General features: G+C 43.0%; 1 protein-coding gene across 2 annotated transcripts in view; it reads right to left on the minus strand.

Annotated features, from left to right (window-relative positions):
* The window catches only part of prex1 (phosphatidylinositol-3,4,5-trisphosphate-dependent Rac exchange factor 1), an 84,703-nt gene extending 64,069 nt beyond the window's left edge, over nt 1–20,634 (minus strand). For both annotated transcript variants that reach the window (XM_062391925.1, XM_062391924.1), the window contains exons 1-3: nt 20,223–20,634; nt 1,525–1,590; nt 383–505 (exon numbers count right to left, since the gene is read on the minus strand). In XM_062391925.1, coding sequence (XP_062247909.1) covers nt 383–505; nt 1,525–1,590; nt 20,223–20,366 — 333 coding nt within the window. In that variant the 5' untranslated portion in view covers nt 20,367–20,634. The remainder of the gene's footprint in view (nt 1–382; nt 506–1,524; nt 1,591–20,222) is intronic.
* Between the last annotated feature and the right edge of the window lie 743 nt (nt 20,635–21,377).

The following is a 21,377-nucleotide window of genomic DNA, read 5'->3' on the forward strand; positions in this document are numbered from 1 at the left end:
GAGAGTCTTTTTCCTGATCGGATGCAGGCCTGTTAGGAAGAGGATTGTGTGTGTGTGTGTGTGTGTGTGTGTGTGTGTGTGTGTGTGTGTGTGTGTGTGTGTGTGTGTGTGTGTGTGTGTGTGTGTGTGTGTGTGTGTGTGTGTGTGTGTGTGTGTGTGTGAGAGAGAAAGAGAGAATTAAGGTTTTTTTTTCGCAGCAGATTTTGCACGCTTTCCCTGCATCTGTGGTTACGGGTGACCCATGAAAAGAGTTTGTGTGTAGGTTATTGCATTGAAGAGGAACTCTCCCATGCATACGCCCCCCACATGCATGTCCATGTGCCTGTTGTGGCGTGTGACTGTCTGTCTATTTTCTTTGTGTGTGTGTGTCTCATGCACTTACAAACTGGAGGAAAACGTATCCCAGTGAATGCTGGGGCTGGGGTTCAGGCTTCAGACTGGCCTCCACAGCAGACAGCACTTCTTTGTGCAACTCCAGGATGTCCTCAATATTGGAAAACAGAATCTATAAACAGAGGGATGATGTAACGGAAGGGGATACAGAGGAAGGAAGAGATAAAGGGGCAGGGTGGAAGGAAGTGAAGGAAAAACAGCAAGGAAGTGACCAACAGATGGACAGAGATTTGGGAAAATTTGGTAAATAGGAGAATACAAATGTCATCTGAGCATCTCAAGATAGATCATTCCGCCGCCAAGAAGGTTATGTTTTCATTGCAATCTGTCTGTTTATCTGTCTGTTGGGAGGAAAACGTTAAAACTGAACTGATTTTATTATAAACTTGGTGGAAGGGTGGGAAATAGGTCAAGGAAGAAAACATTAACGTTTCAAATGGATTAGATCAAGTGGAAAGATCCAGGAAATGTTTTCACTTTATTTAACCTTGCAAAATAAGTACTGTTTTGAAGTTTTTGTAAATTTCTCATGAAAAACTCAATGGAATGAAAAGTATTTCCAACAAGGGCTCTAAGTGTAGGTGTGTAAATGAAAGGTACTTTTGGAATCAGTCTATTAGCTGCAACCCAGCGGCATTGACTACAATTAGTTTTATTGGGCTATGCGAAAGTCCACAAAATATCCACTAGTTTATTTTACGAATAAAAGTTGGAAATTGTTATTTAGGGTCTTTGCTATAAGTCCGGCCACCTCACACATGTCTCAATCAACGAGAAGTCTCACTCTCAAGTTTCCTGAGACCTTGGTTGTTGTAGGAAGATGGTGGTGGAAACATAGGTTCAAAGTGCATTTGTTATATCAAAAAACTAAAAAAGGAGCAAAAGCAGGTTGCTGTGCATTGTCTCGGACGTCGGCTGAGGGGATTGACTGGATATGTCTGACAGTCTGATGCTGTTTTGTAAATACCATTCATTTAAACACCTACACTTGTACAAAATAGGGCCTAGGTTGATAAATACCAGAATTCCCATTTAAGGGGCAAGCTGGGGCTTGGCGGAGATATATGCTCTACTGACTGACATTCAAGTTTTGTACTGAATTATACGAACAAAAGTATTTCAAGACCGTACCTTGACATGTTCAGGGGACAGACACTGTTGGTCATCTGCAGTTTGTCTGATTCTGTGCAGAAACGCCTGTGGAGGAGACAAACGAAAAGCAGGTTAAAAAAGAAGAAGCACTGTGCTTTATTCTGGGCCTGAAACATTTACATTTAAGCTATAATTCAGTAAGCATCAATTGGAGATATTGAACTTCCAAGTCTGGTTCAACAAGAAACCAAGACAGGTTTTTGAAACCATTTCATGTGCATACAAACGTTGTCCGAAGTGGAAGTCCAGGTTCCCTCTGCTGATTATTTTAAAGGTAGTGTGTGTATGTGCTATTTGTTTTGCGGAAACAGCTTCATGTTGAGCCAATGTTGCATCATTGTGCATGAGGATAAACACACAGACCTCCTAACAACAGTCACATGTACGCTCACATACTTCACGGATAAATTGCATTTCATGGTGCACAATGGACATGTCACAGTTGCTTTACTGTCCTCTATAGGTGCCACAGATTTCTCCATTATATGACATGTGTTTTATTCCATTTGTTTTGTATCACATGAAGCTCCCTGTATAGATTTTGTGTAATGGAAGCGAATGCACCTGAGCATTCAGCTGCAAGACATCAGCCAAAATAACTGCTTCATTCTTGCCGCGTCTCCACAAACCAATTCAGCAAAGAAAACCGTAATAGGCTCATGTCAGTTTAAGCTTTACGCGTGCAGTTTTGTGTGTGTGAGTGCTTACATGCCTGCCAATCAGAAATCCTGACTTAGAAAAACAGGGTAAATGGCAAAAAGAGGGGGAAGTGAATCTGCAAACAGTTTCTTTTATTCTGTCTTCCCCATTTCTCTGTCGATCAACTGTTTGACAGGCTTATCCTGCCTCAGTCTGGCTGTCTGCCTCATCTCCACACTCAAACAATGTCTCCAAATAAGAAAACAGATACAGGAGAGGAGATTTGTATCCCCCAAACCGCCAAATAAAACTCCTGAAGACTCCTTCAACTGGCAGACTCCTGCTGTATCTGCCTGCGTTTCAGTGCCTCAAGCCTGAGAAACGATAGCTTGCCACGTGGATGAAAGGTGTTACGAAAGAAAAAAACATTGGGTTCAATTTAATTAAATTTTTTAATTTAGAACGATTCCAAAATTCAAAAAAAAATTCTGGAGGCTACAGCTGTTATTCAAAAAACCTCCAGGTTCATTTTCAACAGGCAACTTCAAAACTACTCCATGCAAATGTTAAATTGTCAGTAGTACTGTGAGATTCCGTCCAAGTACAATGGAGATTAAGTGAGGCATTGAAAAGCAACATTTGAAAAGTGTTTAGAGCAATGTGTTTTCATAAAATAATGTCAACATCTGCACTAACACAGGAACAATAGGAACAATTGATCACTTAACAATTGTTAACATGAAAAAAAATGACCACATAACACATTTAAACACACAGCTTTAAAAGTTTTCAAATTGAAGAAAAAATCTAATCTGATCAAAGCCTATAAAATGTGACCAAGCACTTCATTCAAACCACTGTTTCTTTTCATTGTTTTTAAACGCCACGCTTTCTGGTCGATCAAGGTTCACTATCACAAAAACAAGTCTCAGTGGAACTACTTTCTGCCAAACTGTCTGGATAAAAACTGACATTGCACACTGTGGATAAACCAGAGGAACCAAAACAATCTGTGTGGCTACTGTGCACACACAATAATGAATGGTTAGAATAAAAAATGCATTTATTTGTAATGTGAGTGAACCGCCCCTTAGTAAAAAAGGGATAAAAAGGTTCCTTGCATGCTCTATAAAGCCCATTATCCTAATACATGTATAACTTACAGTATAAGTCACTTGCCCATAATGACAGACTGACACTCTTAATCACACATTGGCTCTAAAGATAGAACAGCCACCAGGCAGTCAGGGAGCAATCATATCATTTCCTGCGCAGAGAACCGGAGGACTGCTCCCCTTCACTAGATGTTTTTTGCCGTCTTTACTAGCTTGTTGCGTGGGTTGGTTCCAAAACAGAAAGCACAGGTCTTTAACAGTGAGCGACAACCTCCCTAATTAAGGTCTGCGTTAAAGAGAAGCAGTAGTTGTCGTGTTCTTGACTGGTTTTGGGAGTGAGCTGATGGTGCTTGAGGCAAACGCTAATTAAATCTCCCATATGGCAACTTGTGCCGTGTCGACACTGGAGGAGTCACTCATGTGAGAGACCGCTCCCTGGCAGAGTGGACGAAAAGTGGCAGGAAACAAGGCTTTATCCTCGGTTGTGTTCAGATGAAGGAAAGCAGCAGGGGAGAGAAACAGGGGGTGAAGGGGACAATAGTGGAATAAAGGGTAAAGTAAAAGACTAAAATATCCTTATTGACATCGTAGACAGGATTCACTGCTGAAACTAAATGTGCCACACAGATGTGGTGACAGGGGGATCAGCATGGAGGATGGTGGGAAGGAGCAACAAAGAGGTCCTTTCAGTCCAGGTCTCGCCTCATTCTCACCCAGGGTTGTATTGGCTGTCTTCATTGTTCCATCACAAAGCACACAGGTTTATTTGGAGAGAAAACTGGAAGCTCTCCCTGTCCACTATCATGACAGAGACACTGGGTTCGGCCGAGCCAGAGACATTACAAGGCATACACCAGGCATGCACATGATTTTTACAGTCTGGACTGTTGCAGCTTGAGAGCCTGGTCAGAGTCAACGAGAGGAAACGTCCCAAAAGAAGGTGTGAGGAGTTTAATTGGCAGGATGTTGACATCTGATGGACATCAGCTCACTGTGCTTAGAAAGCCAAGCATTATAATTGGACAAACTGCAGCCTGGAGTGATTTTTCATATTCAGCATCTCTTTGTACTAATGACCACCAATCAAGGCAACATCCAGCCGAGTGAAACTCGGCATCACACGGCTAGAGTTACTCAGACTTCAATCTGGCCTGTTTTTACTTCCTCCACAGCCTAAGACCATAATTTGGCAGAAAGGCAGGCTACCAATGATCAGAGCTTCCAGTAGTTTTACGTGACTTCTGTTAGCTTCACAAATTGGCAGATGCAAACATAATGTGCAAAACAAATTCAGAGATGAAAAATCGCACAAAGCCATTATTTGCCACTCGTCTGGATAACAGAGGAAGAAGCAGATGTGATTGCACCCTTAGATGACCCTAATTACAAGTCATGCATCATTTGCATGGAGCGGGCAATACCTCGGAGCAGTGCGGCAAACATGCACTGACAGTAGGATAAGAGATGAACATTCAAAGAGCCATCATGTGGCTAGAGCAGTTGTTATCGGAAAAAGAAAGTCAATCGTGAAAAAACATACACAGGAGTCATGACAAGCAGTGTAACTCTACTCTGACCACTGGACTCAGTTGTTGAGCTCATTACTTATGAAACAACATGCTGAGCGGCAGCAGGATGCGGCTGATGGTCCTTGTTTACTTTCACGAGAGGTAAATGCTGATATAGAGCTCGACCTAAACCCAGTTCCTCCGTTATCTGATGTTGAGATTTTCACCAGCAACATTTAATTAAGTTAGATGGATGAATGTGAATGAGATTCCGTTCAAACCTTTACTGCTTAGCAAACCTGCTTTTCAGGAGCCGTTAACTAAGGTTATGTAATGTCGCTGTTGCCTTTCAACTGGGATTAACATCATTCAAACTACCATTATAAATACTGCATGTAACTTAAGTTTACATGGAAATAGAACTTAATATTTGCTTGTAAATATGTTTGCGTCTGGATAATAAAGGCTGTTGTCAGCTGCAAAGACAACTGAGCAACGATGAGGAAAGTCAGTCTCAATGAATGTTACATAGTTTGTGCTCAAAAGAATTAATTAAAGTAGATTATCATCTTATTATCATCTAAATGATCAATCAAGTTTTTTCACCTCTTATTCCCTTGTTTTATCATATCTGAACCAAACAATATTGTTTATGTAAAAAAATAAAGGTTCACACTTTATTGTTCATTTGACATTTGACATAACCTGTGCCACATATATTTATATTTATGTATTTATAATTTTGTGGTCTGATGGAGCGTTCACAGAGGACAGAGACACTTTGGTACTCTGGGCTGCTTCTGATGGTTTTAGGGGGCGTAGCATCAATGCATCCTCACTGGCGTGGGACCAGTCTCCCATCTGCCTGTCTGGGTCTTTGGGTCTGGACAGAGAACATGATCTCCATGCTCAGATACAGGTGAAGATTTTGCTGGCTCTAAGCTCTGTGGACACACACTACTTTATGGTGTCTACATGGTTTCACTGAAGTTTCACAACTGCCCTCTAATCTCCGGCGTTACAACTTGCTGTCATCAAAACCCCTGAACATTGCTTGGAGGGGGAGGGGGGGGATGGGTTTCAGAGGAGTAGCCAGACACGCAAACAAACACAAAAACCACTCTCCAAATATAGCAGTAGGACATGTCCGTGACCTTGCTGCTCCTTTTCTGACATCAGCACATCGGCATCCTCAGGCCGAGGGTGTATAAATCATGTTCAGTGCAGGATCAGACATGGATGAATAATATTTACGTAATTAAAGGATAGCAAAGTCTCTGTCTTCTGCTGGCTAAGAAAGACAACTTTGTCATTCGGTTAAATCGAATTGTAGTCCTTTACATAAAGACACAGATATATACACTGCAGCGTTTCCCAAACAGGATGCTCTGAGCACCTCACGTTAGATTCTGTGCACAAGATGCCTTGTTACTCTCCAGTACCTAAAAATAGTGATGACATCAACCAGCGTGTTAATAATAGTTGGTCAGAAGGGACACAAATTCATTTTTGATACCCTCCGACTCATAATAATGAGTCAGATTGTTTGCACGGAGGGGCCTCAGCTGCTGCACAGCAGAGATGTTGCACATGATGGTCTCTTGCCACAGGGATGATGGGAAACTGCACATCATCATCCCATGGGACACTGGTAACAAAACCATCAAGCTCCTTAATAGACCACGATGCTGCCAAAGACAACAATAATGCAGGATTGTGCCACTGATGTTTCAGTATGGTGAAGACAGGAATATTCAATATAACCTGGAAAGGAAATATCAAAAGATATTAAAGCTTCAAAATGATTTGTTTAGATAAGTGCTATACAAATATTTACTGTATAAGGTTTCAGAACTAACCTGAAATTTGTCAGAGGAAAAAATACAACAAAATAATATGGTATTATGAGTAATAAAACCGAGGAATGGATGATATGGCTAGAAATTATAGTTAGATTATATCACAATAAATAAGTGCACTTTACTAATTAAATTTATCGAATTCGATAAATACCATTACAAATAAGTTTAGGCAGTTGTTTGCTCCTAAACAACTGTTTAAACCCACACCCAGTAGAGGGTGTGGGTTTAAACTCTATGAGCAGAGAATGACACACACTTGACAGACCGCAAGATATTCTCCAGACCTGAGGTTGATCTATTATGTGTCCCTTATGGAGCTTATTGCAAGAAGTCAGTCATGTTTTCTCTGAGAAAAAAAGGCGAGACCTTTAACAAGTTTACAGATCAAATTTAAACCCTAGCATACAGTTCTCATACAGTTGCTCCGAGTTCTCAGAAACAATTATATTGGCTTCTCATTAACATTTTCACAACCCCACTACCTCATTTACAAACTGTGGAACAGGGCTGTTTTCACGGTTTTGGTAAATATACTTCAATGTGTGACCTCCTTCGAAGCACGTGCAAGTTTAGATAAGCACTGTGAAGTCCACGGGAAATGTGAAATATGACAGGAACGATTACAGCTGAATTTTTTTACCTCTATATTGCAAGCTGCATTTGTGCATATAGCTCCCGATCAGTCTTACTCTAATAAAAAAAGCCTCTTCTGTGTTTAAATGGAGGACAGCGTATAGTTTTGTTACATATGCATGTTCTCATGCCAAAGCAGAAGTGACTCTCCGCCTCTTAAATAACCTCAAAAGAGCCAGTGTAAAACTGCCCTGACAGCAGTTTTACTTAAAATCTGTAAACGTGCCACTGACCGGCCACTTGATCAGTTGGCCTGAAGTTATGTGATCCCACTGAGCTGAGTCACTCACCCTTTACTGCAACTATTTATGCGCAAGAAAATCACACATTCAAAAATACCCAAACTGCAACAGAACGCACGTCTCTGCCAGTATGTCTTAATGTGTGGCATGCAAACAGGAAGTGAAACACGAGCAATCACACATGACAAAAAGGCCATCACTTTTAAGACGCCTAAATCATTTACAAGCATTTTGTTTCTTTCAAGCAGATACGCAGTGTCTCAACTCAGCAAGCAAGGCAAACCAGTCTGCAGAGTGAAGCAGTGCCTCGCCGCAAAAAAAGCAGCAGATGTAACTTCTGGACAGGAAGTGGGGCTTCTGAGAAAAGAAAGTACACAACACATTTGACCGGCCGATTACTCAACTGTGTTCTAAGTGGTTTTGGTAGTAGGATGCAACCGAGCTGTAGCAAACAAATAAATCACATTGTGCACTGTGGGAGTGATTTAAACTGAAGATCTTTGCGTTAACTTTGCGGCTCAACAGCCAGACTACACTGAGAGTGTGACGAGTGACAGATCATGATATTTATTTGTGTCAAAAGGAGCCAACAGAAATGCAGCCCTCCTTATTTACTCCTTTACCACCAATAACAGCACTTGGCAACACACGTCTCACCCAACATCCATTGTCCCCTGCCACCACAGACAGCTGTTTAACACCTATAACTGTTGTCCTATGAGGCATCCGGCATCATCTCATATGAGCAAAAGCCAAAGGGTCAGACGTGGCTTGGCGGGGTGGTTGGGTGGGGGGGTTGTTCAATGTTGAGATTTACCGGAGCGAAGAGGGGCCAGACAGTAAGGTGTGAAGATACAGATGGACCATATGCTGGTGGAGTCCAGCGTCCGCTCCAGTGAACAGTGAGTAAGAGGCCTGCTGCCATCACGTCTGCCTCTGAACACAGTTTTCTACCTGCAGCCAAGCTGGCCACGTAACATGACCCAACATCAGGTCCACTTTCTATCAGTTAAAGAGAGCTCACAACTGCAAAGGTCACTAACGTCACTGTGAATGACACCAGGGGTCAATCTACGATACAAGGATCAAATCTTTACAATAAAAATCATTTCTTGACACAAGAAATCCTGGATGGGTATGATAAAATATAAAAAAAAACAGTAGATATATAACTATAGAGAAGTAAGTAGATGTCATAATTGTCCCGTTACCACATGGGGGTTAGTCAGACGTACAGTCAGGATGAAAGCTGCCGGAGATGCCGTCACTCTGCTGGAGGGGATGTTGCCTCAAGGGTCACTCAGGTTGGGGAGCAGAAGATCCTTTTAATTTGAATGTTTAACTTCAGCAAAAGGTCATCCATATTAAACAGGGATTAATGAGAAAATGAATGTCTGGGAGAACATGATCACAGCCGCCTTGACAGGCTGCTTGGGAGATGTGCTGGTATTACACTGGACTCAACTACACAGAAGGCTTCTTCTAATATGTTATGCGATAAAAAAAAGGATTAAAATGACAAGCAGAAATTAAAACACAAACTGAGGGAATAATGAGGGTATGCTTAATATTTATCTAACATTTTTTTACTGAGCTACTGGATAACAAGATCCAGAAGAACTAAACTATCGTGTCACTGGCTATCATTCATTCCTTAGTTTAGCGAGGATCAGGAGCCTTCATCTGGTAATGATGCCAAATGGAGCTCAAGAAACTGAATTATTGACCTGAAGTGATGGATTCTGTATTTCCTGTTGGCCATATATTGATTCTTAATTTTGCCATTGACCTGGTAACCTTGTTTAGATAAGTGCTATACGAATAAGGTTATTATTATTAGTATATAGAAGCAAAGGCAAGATGACATGGTAACATGGAATATCAGTAGAATGACGATATTAAATGTATCCACACGTCAAAAGGGTTTTGACCATTTCTTGGCTGGAACAAGTGATTTCACTCCTGTGACTACAATCAGCATTCAGCAACAACGCTGGGCCATCTCGCTCAATTCAGATATCTCACAGGAGACCTCATATATCAAGAACAAGCTCTAACACTTTTCAAAGCTTTTTCAGAGGGCCCCGAGAGCCCCCTTTCAATTCGCCCTGGTTCCCACACCTACTGCGACAGTCCTCAAACAGAATCACAGATCCACAGACTCTGGCCTTTTTTCTGTCCAGATTCTCAGGTCACCAGCCTCAAACCCTTTACCGCTCTTCATCCAAGAGAAAAAAACAACAAGCTAAAAACAATGCATCCATTAAGGGTCCCTCTTTCTGCAGAGAGGGTTCTGGGTAGCCAGCCATAAAGAGGAACAGGGCAGTTTTGGAGAGGGGACGGGGGCCAGTTTGGGGTCGACATGGCATGAAATTGAATAAATAAATGAAGAAATCCCCTCTTTGTGTCCTGAGTGCAGCGGAGCCAGAGAATGGCCCGTGGTGTAGCCTCAATGAGGGACCCCAGTACACCATCCCAAACTTCTTTCTCTCTGAAGCTGTAATTCACATCTCTCCTAAACACTTTAAAAACTCCCTCTGCTCCCACCCAACCCTCCAACCAGTCCCTCGCTGTCTTCCAAGAGAAACCCCTTTTTGGCAGAGCCAATCACCAAAAAACAAAGTCCTCTTTGAGTCTTGTCCAGTTTTTTTTCTCCCCTCTCACTCACTTCCGCTTTGAAGCGCTTTAAACTTCAGGGCTTTTTGAACTGCTCACATGGGCGGAAACTTGACACGACAGGGGATGAGACTGTGTCTCAACCACAGAGGACAGACAGACAGCACTGGACCAGGGACTTCCTGTTAAAGACTGCCTACTCATCAAGCACACATTAGCTATGCTACATGAATGGATGATGTTGAATATGTAAAATTATACCAGCAAAAGTCTGTATCTTTTCAGTCCAAATTAATTTTGATGTCTAAATTGCAAAGGACAGTAATAACTATAATTTCTGAGCGTGACTTTTTTTCCCTGAGTTGAAAGGGAGTGTTTATAACTGAGGGCTTGAGCCTTTTTTCTGTCTTGTTTTGCTGCATGCTTTTTTAACAGTGACTTCTTATAATTAATGTGCTTTAAATATCAATTATGGTACATCCACTTTTTCACGTAGCTTCTCTCAGACAATTACACACTCTCCCTCAATTCTGCCTCTCACTACACATCAATCAGAGCAAAAAACAGGGAAGCGTGTGACACTTGCTCTCACACACTCCTCTTGTAACAGCTCGAATGGAAATAGCTTGCAAAGCCGTTAGTGTGGAAAATGTAATTAATACTTGTTATCATTTGTGCACCGACTGTTAGCAGCCGTTTTTGCCTCTGTGTCAACCTATAAATCTGTTAAGATTATATAATTTTATATCGATGTGACATGTTTATTTACTTTCAACGCAGCTAAAATTACACTTTTATTTACCTAATTTAATTTCTACTGTTGCTGACCCTCAATGGAGATTTGTCTAAGAGACCGTTTTCCAAGTGGCTTTCCTGTTTAGGGTGACATGTGGTGATCTGGAGATAACATCATGGACCAGATTGCAGAGGCCATCTGGAAGTTTGGACGCATCACAGACTGGAACAAGCATGGAGAGCAGGGTGTTGAGTGAGCCATCGGAGATGTGCAAAGCTTTCAGAGAGGGATGCAACACAGGCGACCATATAAGCTAAACTAAAGAAACAATACCTGTTCACATTTCATAACAAAAACATGTGTTTTTCAGAACAAACACATGTTTTCGCTTTAATACAGTAGATTTGTGACAGGCAACACCAAACCAAGCAGGCCAACACCTGGCATTCAGCTGGGCAGACGCAAACAGTGTCATGGGCACAGACAGTGAAAAGAGGGTGGACGAAATAAATGAGTATCCAACCCTACACAATAATGGTCATTTGGCAAAGCAGGGAAGGGGAAGATCATAGAGAGCAACCACTGGTTCTAACTCAAACAGTATTTACCAACGTGATACAGAACAATGTTAGTTGGACAGAGAGACAGACAGACAGACAGACAGACAGACAGACAGACAGACAGACAGACAGACAGACAGACAGACAGACAGACAGACAGACAGACAGACAGACAGACAGACAGACAGACAGACAGACAGACAGACAGACAGACAGCTGCTAGTTAAATCCATTTTTGTCCTTTTTCTAGCTCTGAAACCAGGGATGAAGCTGACCTATATTCATTCAACTTCTCGTTTTTGGCAGCCACCATTGGGTAATAATAACTTTCATGTTAATTTCAGTACATTTTGTTTGTGTAATTTTGTATTATATTGTTGTTATATTATCTTATCTGAAGTGAAAACGTAACAATATGCCATTGAAATAGCCCATACTGCTCAAACTCTACTTTCTACCCACTTTTTTCTTTGACAGCTACTCTGTAAAGGATCATTTCAATCCCATCTGGAGACAAAAACCAGCAGTGGTGATTCTTCATCTGCAATTGTTACCTTTTCAGCAGATCAGCACAAAATCATCCGAGTAAACTTGTGCTGTGTTAGTTGGCAAAACTGTGATCAGAAAGAATGAACACGAATAAATAGTAAAAATCGTTAAGCAACCAGGCCAAAAAATGTATCAGCAGCTGTCATGAAAACAACTCATTCGACAGCTTATGTCTAACTAATGGGGTTTAATAACAATAATTGGTGTAACTTGTTTTTAATTCTATTTAATTCTTAGTTTATAGAAGCTAACTAGAAAAGTTAATCCAGCAACGCTCTTCGACTTCCCACTACTGTTCCATCCACACCTTTCACTCAGGATGTCACACAAAGAGCTCTGACACAATTTCCCTTCGGTTTTGTTCACAACACACACACAGTATCAACAGTCTCATTGTTGACATTAAAAGAGCAGACGTGAGCCTGAGGAGCCAACACAAAAGAGAGGAGATTAACAAGAAAATAATTATCATTTTATACAAGGATGACTGGTCACTAGCTTTATTTTGGAGGAGAACATTTAAACAAGACACTTAATGTTACTTCAAAGTGCATTTCCGTACCATGGAACAAAAAAAAAAATGGAAGACCTACTTAAGAGTGTGTGAGTGTGAGAGTGTGTGAGTGTGTGTGTGTGTGTGTGTCACTCCTTCTTTGTCCCATTGTGTCATGTGAACAGTTTCCTGGCTGGGCAGCTTACAGGCCAGGCATACTCTGACCCGCCCTGATCCAGCAAGATTTCCACCGTCTAGTATTATAACCAAATCTAAAATGATACATAACATGTTCTCTAAATTCAAGAAGCTTTGTGTGAAGGTGTTTAATTGTTGTGTTTTCTTGTTCCACATTTTTCCATGAAGAGTATGACCTCTGACCCCTGAAAGAAGCCACACATCTGGTGGTATTTGAGAAAGCAAACAAACATTGTAAGCCTGCCGCCACAGTACGTAGGGCAAACAGGAAGCTCCAAGGGGAGAGACTATTTCAAGACATTCTGCAGGTATCCATCCATCCCATGCATGCACCGCTCGAGAGTGCACTAAAAAAAACATGTGGCACCGCCACTGCACCCAGTGCCTACCCTGAGAAAGTACGTGCCCCGACTTTGTCCGGGTCATGATCTCCAAAGGGACATTAGGGAGCTCATGTTGCCGCGCTTTTACATTTCAGGCCAGGTCACCCATTGTATCGTATATCAGCCTGTTGAAAAGCACTCCACAGAGCCTTTCACACACACACACACGTTTGTTCCCATCATAAAATTTTTCCAAACAGCACATCTTTAAAGTCTCTCGGGCCACATTCTCAACACCATCCGCACTAATGTCTGACACAGAGAAATCAGTTAGCTGAAATGATGCCTGAGTAACTACAGGTCCTTACCTCCACACAAACAGATTCCACACTTTTTTAATATTCTTAACATTAACTAGGAACTACTGAAAGAAAAAGACATTAATTCGTTTAAACCAAAAGAGTCCCCAAAACACACCCACCTCATACTGATCACGCAGAATTACTTTAATCCTATGCTAATTCATGGCTGGAATAATCCACAAACATCTCTTGCGGAGGGAGGGGGTGGAGGGGCTGGGGTGTGGGGGTTGACATCATGCCTCCGGGTTACAGTGGTTTAGACTTGTTAACTTGAATTCTTAAAATTCCTGCTGCAGTCCTATGCCTCAAAGAAATGGCTTATCAACACACATGACTTTAAAAAAAAAACCCTATTATATTGAGTTGGAAGCTGGCATTGACACCCGACAGAAGAATGAAATAGGTCTGCCACTGTAGCCGCACTGCATGGCACCAATTGTCCAGAGATGGAAGGTTGCATGGTGGCAATTATAGCATTAATATGTGTATATAAAAGGAAGCTTGTGGTTTTTGAACTGACTTGGGTTATGGTGGTTCTCTCAGTCTTGGCTCCATAGACAACTACTACTTTTTCATTTGAAAACAGATCAACTCTGCAACGGATATGTCTGGCGTCCACACTGCTCCAGAGTTGTAGAGTAGCTTTAACTGAGAAGTTTGTAAAAACTGCTGGTCCTGTTTTAGTGTGAACACTACAGGGCTGCGTTTAAGTCTGGTTGGGCAGAAAAAACTGAGACGTTTGGACACAATGGTGTTACAACTGCTGGCTGATTTAGTCTTTTTGTTCACGAAGTAGCCTTAACTAACCCCCCCCCCCCCTCCGGAAGAAAAGAGCCAACATTAGCCTCGGCTATCAGTGAAAGACGCAACATGGATAATGAGTTACAGCACGGCTGACCCTGTTGTCTTAACCAACTGCTCTTCCTTTTTGACATTGCTCTGTCTTTTCTGTAGCCTTGCTCTTTCTGCAAGTAAAAACCAAATGCTTCCTGTTTTTCACCAGCGTGCACGTGCCCAGTGTATGTGAATGGTCACGTGATATGCATTTTCAGGCATTTTAGCATTGACAGGGATTAAAAATCAGAACCCTCATGTGGACAGAGGTCATTTGAGCCCCATTTACAAATGAAAACATAGTTGTCAAACATAAACATGAAGTCCAACGCCTGTTTTACCCTGTTAATTCAGGGTAATTTCACCAGGAGGCAACCTCTCTTTAACAGGAACACCCTGATCAAATTCACACAGTTACACACCAGGCAGCTGCCCAGTACAACCAGAGAGCTGCTGGCCACCGAGCAGCCCCTCTGTTCTTCTGGTTATGGACGATAACATTTAGCATGACTGATTGAATGGGCGGTTACAATATTTTAAAACCAAAACGTATAAAGCACGCAGCAGAGAGTTTAAAACCCAGTAAAATTAAAAACCCTCGCAAAATCCCAGCAGCGTGACGTTGTAACTACTCTACCTGCTGCTAGGATGGACCCTCCCTTCTCTTGCTATATATGTGATGTGTGTATGACTTCAGCAGGGCTAAGGTTGCAGTGGGCTAAAACCACCAGCGTTGTGGCCGTGATGAGAGTTAGAATCTGAAGCTATTTATACCCCCCCTCTCCCCAGCCCAGAGAAACTCGATGCTGGTCTTTCCCACTGAGTAGGGAAGGAAGGAGAGATGGAGCAAGAGAAAAAGAAACTAAAGAGGTACGCAAGGCTCAAGTTTGGAGAGGAAGCTCAAGGCTGACTTCCTGCATGTGAGTCTTCCAGGGCACAGGTCGCATGGCGTCTTCTGTGTTTGTGATCATGTGCTCTTGTCATCCTGTCTGCTTTGCGGGGCTTGACAAAAGTGACTCCAGGTCCACGTACAGAAAGATCAACAACAGCAAAGGATGACACGGAGATGTGAAAAAAAACTGCACCTATAAAGTGAACGTGCAATCACACACTGGAAACTCAATATCATTTATCCACACAAACACACATCAGTATTAGACGTGTGTAACCTCACTTGTGTGTGGCCTAAAACGAAAGGTCACAAAGGGCAGAATTTCCAGATGTTTCCTATTATCCTGCAGCACTGACGAGGCCTTCCTGGACACCCTTCTCTCAATCTCTCACTTCTCCGAGTGGAAAAGGGAGGTCGAAGGCTGACTAACTTATTGGCCACACAATTCCCCTGTTGTCTTCACTATGCCATGGGTCAGAGTGGTAAAAACAAATCCAGCAGCCTTTAAATTGGCAAACTCTAACTTTATGGTTCTGAAGGAAATTCCCTCAACTCTACCGGGTATGACGCCACCGACCATATTCCTGTTGTTGATAGCCTACATTTTGGTAATTGTGGCAGGGGAAATCCGTTTGCCTAGATTATATCAACAAAGCGTTGCCCTGAAGAAAATCCCAGCTAATCTATGGCACTAAGAAATTATCGATTCAGAGAGTTGCAACAAAAGCTTGAAACGAGCAGTTATCACCATAAACTTTGAATTGAAAAGGAATCTGCTTAAATGAGGCAGCTAGATTAGAAGATTGACAATGATAGCGCGGAGCTAAATGAATCCCCTAATCCCGTCTTTTCACACCCCCAGCCCCCTACTCACCTCTCCTCTTCCCACCACCCCGACATGCTTCCCTCCAGCACATTGGATGAGCTCGTTGGCACTGGTAATTGCCAGGGGATGAGAGACATGCAGAATGGCTGAGATGCCAAAGTCGGATAACCATCTCTTTTGTGTGTCACTGCAATCATTGCAATTGATAAGCGATGCTGCACAGGGGCTAAAGATCCAGGAGGTTCGAGGAGGAGCACAAAGGGAGGTGCAAAATAAGTCAGCGATAAGGCAATGAAGAATGACGTGGATGGTCGGCGGCTAGCTGCCGTTCAGCCGTGGACATGAGGAAATAATCCCAGTGAGACGTAGGAAATCAAAACCATCAGGTGCCCTCAGATAAGAAGGAAGCTGAGGGCATCTACACAAAAAAGCACCTGGGAATAGGGATGTGTTCTATACTTAAATGTTTAAATTTCAACATGACGTCATGTCCAGATATCCTCAGTGTGGATACAAAGGAGTCTGACAGCAATATTGAAAACACTGAAACCCCAAACCTTGCTGTGTTTCAGTACAAGTATAAGTTTGTTTTTATTGGCTGGGGAAAACATAATTTGCTGTTTCACTCCCACACAGTCTCCTCTCCGGTCTACATGTAGAACTTACAGAGGACGTGTAAACAAACCAAACATAGAGCGTCACAGTGACCATCCACTTCCAGAAGTAAAGTTCTCATTCATTTTCTCCATTGACGTTCCAGAAAATCCTTCTAAAAAGAGTTTAGTGGGATGGGAACCACTCCCATCATCTACAAGATGAATCGTGACCATAAAACATTTTATCCAGACCAAAGTATTCAGTAGAAAAGAGAAAATAGTGCAAAGGTATATCAAGAGTGAAGCAACTATACGTCCCATAAACCATTGCAAATGTTCCCTTCTAATGACTTACCATGTGCTTCTACTGGTTTTTAACCTCGTTGTTTGTTGCAATAGATTGTAGTTTGTGTTGTGTATATGGCGTGTCCTATAGTGTATACTAGTATAGGAACCTAGTGTAGTGATGCTGAACCATCCTTTCATAGCCGATAGGATATTCGCAGTTAAGGTAACTGTCATGGTATCATGTACTTGTAACTTCTACATGAGCATAGAACATCGTTTCACAATCTCGTAGCTTGTGCAGAGTCAACATTGGATGGTTGCAATAATATGGCTGATAATCAACATCTCTATTCAATACAGGAGGGAACCAGGTGGCAGGTTGAGAAAAAGCAGACACTCAAAAGATGCACAGGACATAATTCATCATCACAAAATAATTGAATGAATGAATGCGCTCTATTCATTCCCCATCACCGCGTTAGCATCTTCACACTGAGGGACTACGCATCCCGACTATCCCCCCACCCGGAGCCTCTCTATCTTTACTGAAACCATATGCTCTGAGCTCCCATAGCCAGACTTGCCTTATCAACCCCACTGGGCTGCATGGTGACAAAGCCTCAGCTCCTGCTGAGGGAAGCGGCGCATGCTCGGCTGGACCCTGGATGGAGAGTACTGGGGGAGATTTACTGAGGATTGGCACTGGTGTCTTTGTTTCAAATGTCTCGAAGGCCATTTCCACCTTTAGGTATCTAAGCCACTAAACCCAGATTGCCATAACACTCCTCTATAGTCGACTCAGGGAAAGGTCTCGCATGTAACGACAATATATGCTCATCACATATAGCATGCTATTGTAATCAAGCTTGTTGCCATAGTATTGTATGTGCCCACATGTGAATGACTCGTAATTAGGGCAACCACATCCATGCATTTCAGCCTAGAGAAATTCTTGACAAGATAGTGCAAAAACCCAACATGTCTGTTTGTGCAACACAAAGCAGCAGAGCATGACTGGTTTAGCCTTTCTTAAGCCCTGATTCCTTCAAAAAAAACACAACACCCACCAACATCTGTTTTTTGTCTGCAGTGGGAATGCATACAATCGCCATTCGCTCCCGGGTCAAATGATCTTCCAGTAGACACGGCAGGGATGGAAACCAAACCACTGGGAGAAGGTGTTAATTACCAATCAGCAGGGCGAGAGAGCGCCTCAGTTTTCAGTGCATTGGTAACGTCAAACATGACGCACAGGGGAAGAAAAAACAGAACGGCAAACTCCTTTTCTGGCAATGGCAATAGAGTCATGACTTTTTTTCCGCGTGTTTGCCCAAACAAATCCATATGCCTACTTATTTTGGTGTCAACGAGGTATTATACTAAAAACACAGATTTGCAAGAGCAGAATTCAGACAAAACATATCCTAACAAAATCACACTTAAAAATGTGAGTTAAGTCTTCACACTCAGATTGGCTGCAGCCATATAAAGGGCATTCTATGCAAAGATGCTGGAGATAACAGAATTCCCCTCAAGCCCACACGCAGCACTCCGCTCTGGCTCTTCACAATATGGCTTAAATCAAACGATGCCAATTGATGTGATGATGCGGAGAAGCACAGACAAGGACTCTGGCACTGACAGTTTTCAGATGTCCACAGGAAAGAAAAAAGCCCCCAGACTTCTCAGATAAATCAGTGGGGCTTTGTCTTTATCATTATGCCAGAAGTGGGGGGGTGTTGTCAAAGCATTTCCCTCTCCCGCCTGGTCTGTCTTGTAACAGAAGATAAGCCTTGACTGCCTCTTGTGTAACTGAGAAGAAAAGCAGTGTCACAGGAACCGGCCCCCCGAAAATAATCTTTAAACAGAAGTTAAAAAAGTTGGAACACATCATCCTGTAGCAGCATTGAGTGGGTATCCCTTTGAGAAAGTCATGCTTCGCCAACTGTAAGATCCTTAAGTAGCCTATCTCAGCGGCAGAGACCTCCTGTGCAGGAGGAAGCCTCCAAACATGTGACAGCGCAAGAGAGAAGACGGAACCTTGACTTTTTCCCCCTTTTTATAAATACTTGCCAGATGTTGAAATTTGAAATTGATATTGAATCATTAGCAAGTTCATAAGAATAAGGCTTTTATGAACAAGTAAAGTGTGTGGGGGGGCAGGCTTTTTAAAGAGTCAGCAGGGTGGCAGGGCAAAGAAACCAGAGAGTCTGGATCCCCTCCCGGCCAAGGGGTGATGTTTTGCAGCTGACCCTGACCTTTGACCGTGTTGTGGAGGGGGCGACAAAAAGAGGGGGGGTTCCATTCAGGCACAGTCACGTCGCGGCTCTCGAGTTAAGTGAAACCAATTCATTCAGTCGAAGTTGAATCCCACACCAAATTTTTCTGAAGCAGAATCACCTGCACCGTCCACCTATACCTCACACAATGAGGCATAGGTGGCACAGGGAGGAGAAGGACCGTGACTAATGGGATAGTCTCTCTCTCTCTCTCTCTCTCTCTCCAGCAGCTGGGAGCCAACAGCTACCGGTGTTGGTGTCTGACAGGGAGCGTGTAAAATTACCAGGACATTCACTCATCAGCGGAAGCCGGTGGTGTTGTGCAAAGACTGAATGTATAAGTGAGGGTGCTGAAATGACTCCTTATCAGAGTCTGGAGGAAGAAGGAGGAAGAGGAGGAGGAGGTGTGGTGTGAGAGGGTGCTCATGAATATCTATTTAATTGGAGAGACACACAGACTCTGCCCTTTGATCGTCTTGAACCTGAGCTTTACCACACAATAGTGAGGTGTGAATGATGCCACCCACCCCCCATCGCTCCCCTACATTAGAGCCCATGCAGAAAAAAAGACATGCGAGAACCCAAAAATGTGACATTTGAATATAACCATTCATAACACGAGGCTGACATGCAGCAGTTACACTTATATCAGGCTGCACATCACACATCACATCTGTATGAGGACATCCACACAACCAACCGCTGTACAGTGGGCCCAACTTGTGTTATGTTTACATCCACACACACGCACACACATATATCGATATCAAACACGGGATTGAAAAGTGAAGCTATTATTAGAAGCTTTCATCCTTGTGGAGAGAAGGTCAAACCAAACTCCATGCGAATTTCGCCTGATTTATCCCATAATCGGCACCAGAGGGGGGGAATATTAAGTCTACTTTTGTCTTGTAACGGGTGCCACTTCATATATTGTTTTTTAGCCGAATTAAAGAGTGGAGCCTGCTATTTAATACAGCGTCGACCGCTTCTTAATAACATTCACGAGGCGTTCGTGTTCTCCAAAAGACGAAGCGACATCAAATTGAAGGCTCGGTGACTGGAGTTCGGCGCAGCGGGATGCCCGAGTGATGAGCAACGTGAGTGGCGAATGTGTCAAACTTACCGACTGGAGGAAAAGCAGCGTCCGAACATAATCCCTCTCCGTGTTGAGCATTTCATTTAAGACACAGAGCCGGAGCCGCTGCTGCCGGTCCGAGTCCCTGGCGGCGTGCACACCGTTCTCCATATGCCCGTCTTCCTCGTCCATGGTGGGGAAGTCAACCCGGGGAAAGGTCCGCTCTGTGCCGCAGCGCTCTTCTTCTTCAGGTATATATCCAACGCTCCGCCGGGCTGTTGCTTCAGTCCATGTTGCAGCAGCAACTTTCAGCTCCCTCCTCAAACTAAACACACGCCCTGCAGGCAGCGAGGGGGCGAAGCAGCACGCGCACACCGGAGGGCGAAGTTCCACCCGAGTACCGCGAACAGCCGCGGAGCAAGGAGCGGACAGAGAGCCGCTGTGTGGCCGATACACACCAGCTGAGTGCAGGGGGGACGATGGAGGCTCAGCGCCGGACCCGAGGGGGGAGAGGAGGAGGAGGGACACACACACACTCTACACGTACACACACTCTACACACTCTACACACACGCACACACACAAACAGAGCGAGAGTGAGTCAAATCTCCATGGCTTAACTTTGACTTACATTGATTTCCTGGAGATCAACCATAGTCAATACATACATAACCTTTACATAACTTTAAACTAACATTTACCTTAACTTAACCTAAACTTAACCTTAAACTAACATTTATCTTAACTTAACCTAAACTTAAACTTTAACTAGATTGAACGTAACCTAACCATAAACTACAGCTAACCTTAAACAAAATCTAAACTGAACCCAACCTTAAAAAAACATAGCATTTAAACCACACACACAACCTTGTTCTTCTCAGTGTGGACCTTACCCATCACAAGTCACAACCAATGCCTACCCCTAACCCTCAACTTAATCCAAATGGCAAGTCTTAACCCCAAGGGACTAACTTTGGGTTGGACACTGGAGCGGTTGAGGTCAGATATCATGGTCAAATACTCAGGTTAATTCCTAAATTATTATTTCTTACCAATGACTAATTGTGTCTCATCTTCAGAGGAGTCACTATTTGTATGTCAGACTTACCAACAAACGAGTAGCCAACAGAAAATAAGCTGGAATAAAACTGGGTTATTGTTTGTTAGAAAGTTTGTATGTACTTACTTTGTATGTGCTGT

This window comes from Platichthys flesus, chromosome 7, assembly GCF_949316205.1.
Source record: "Platichthys flesus chromosome 7, fPlaFle2.1, whole genome shotgun sequence".
Lineage (NCBI taxonomy): Eukaryota > Metazoa > Chordata > Actinopteri > Pleuronectiformes > Pleuronectidae > Platichthys > Platichthys flesus.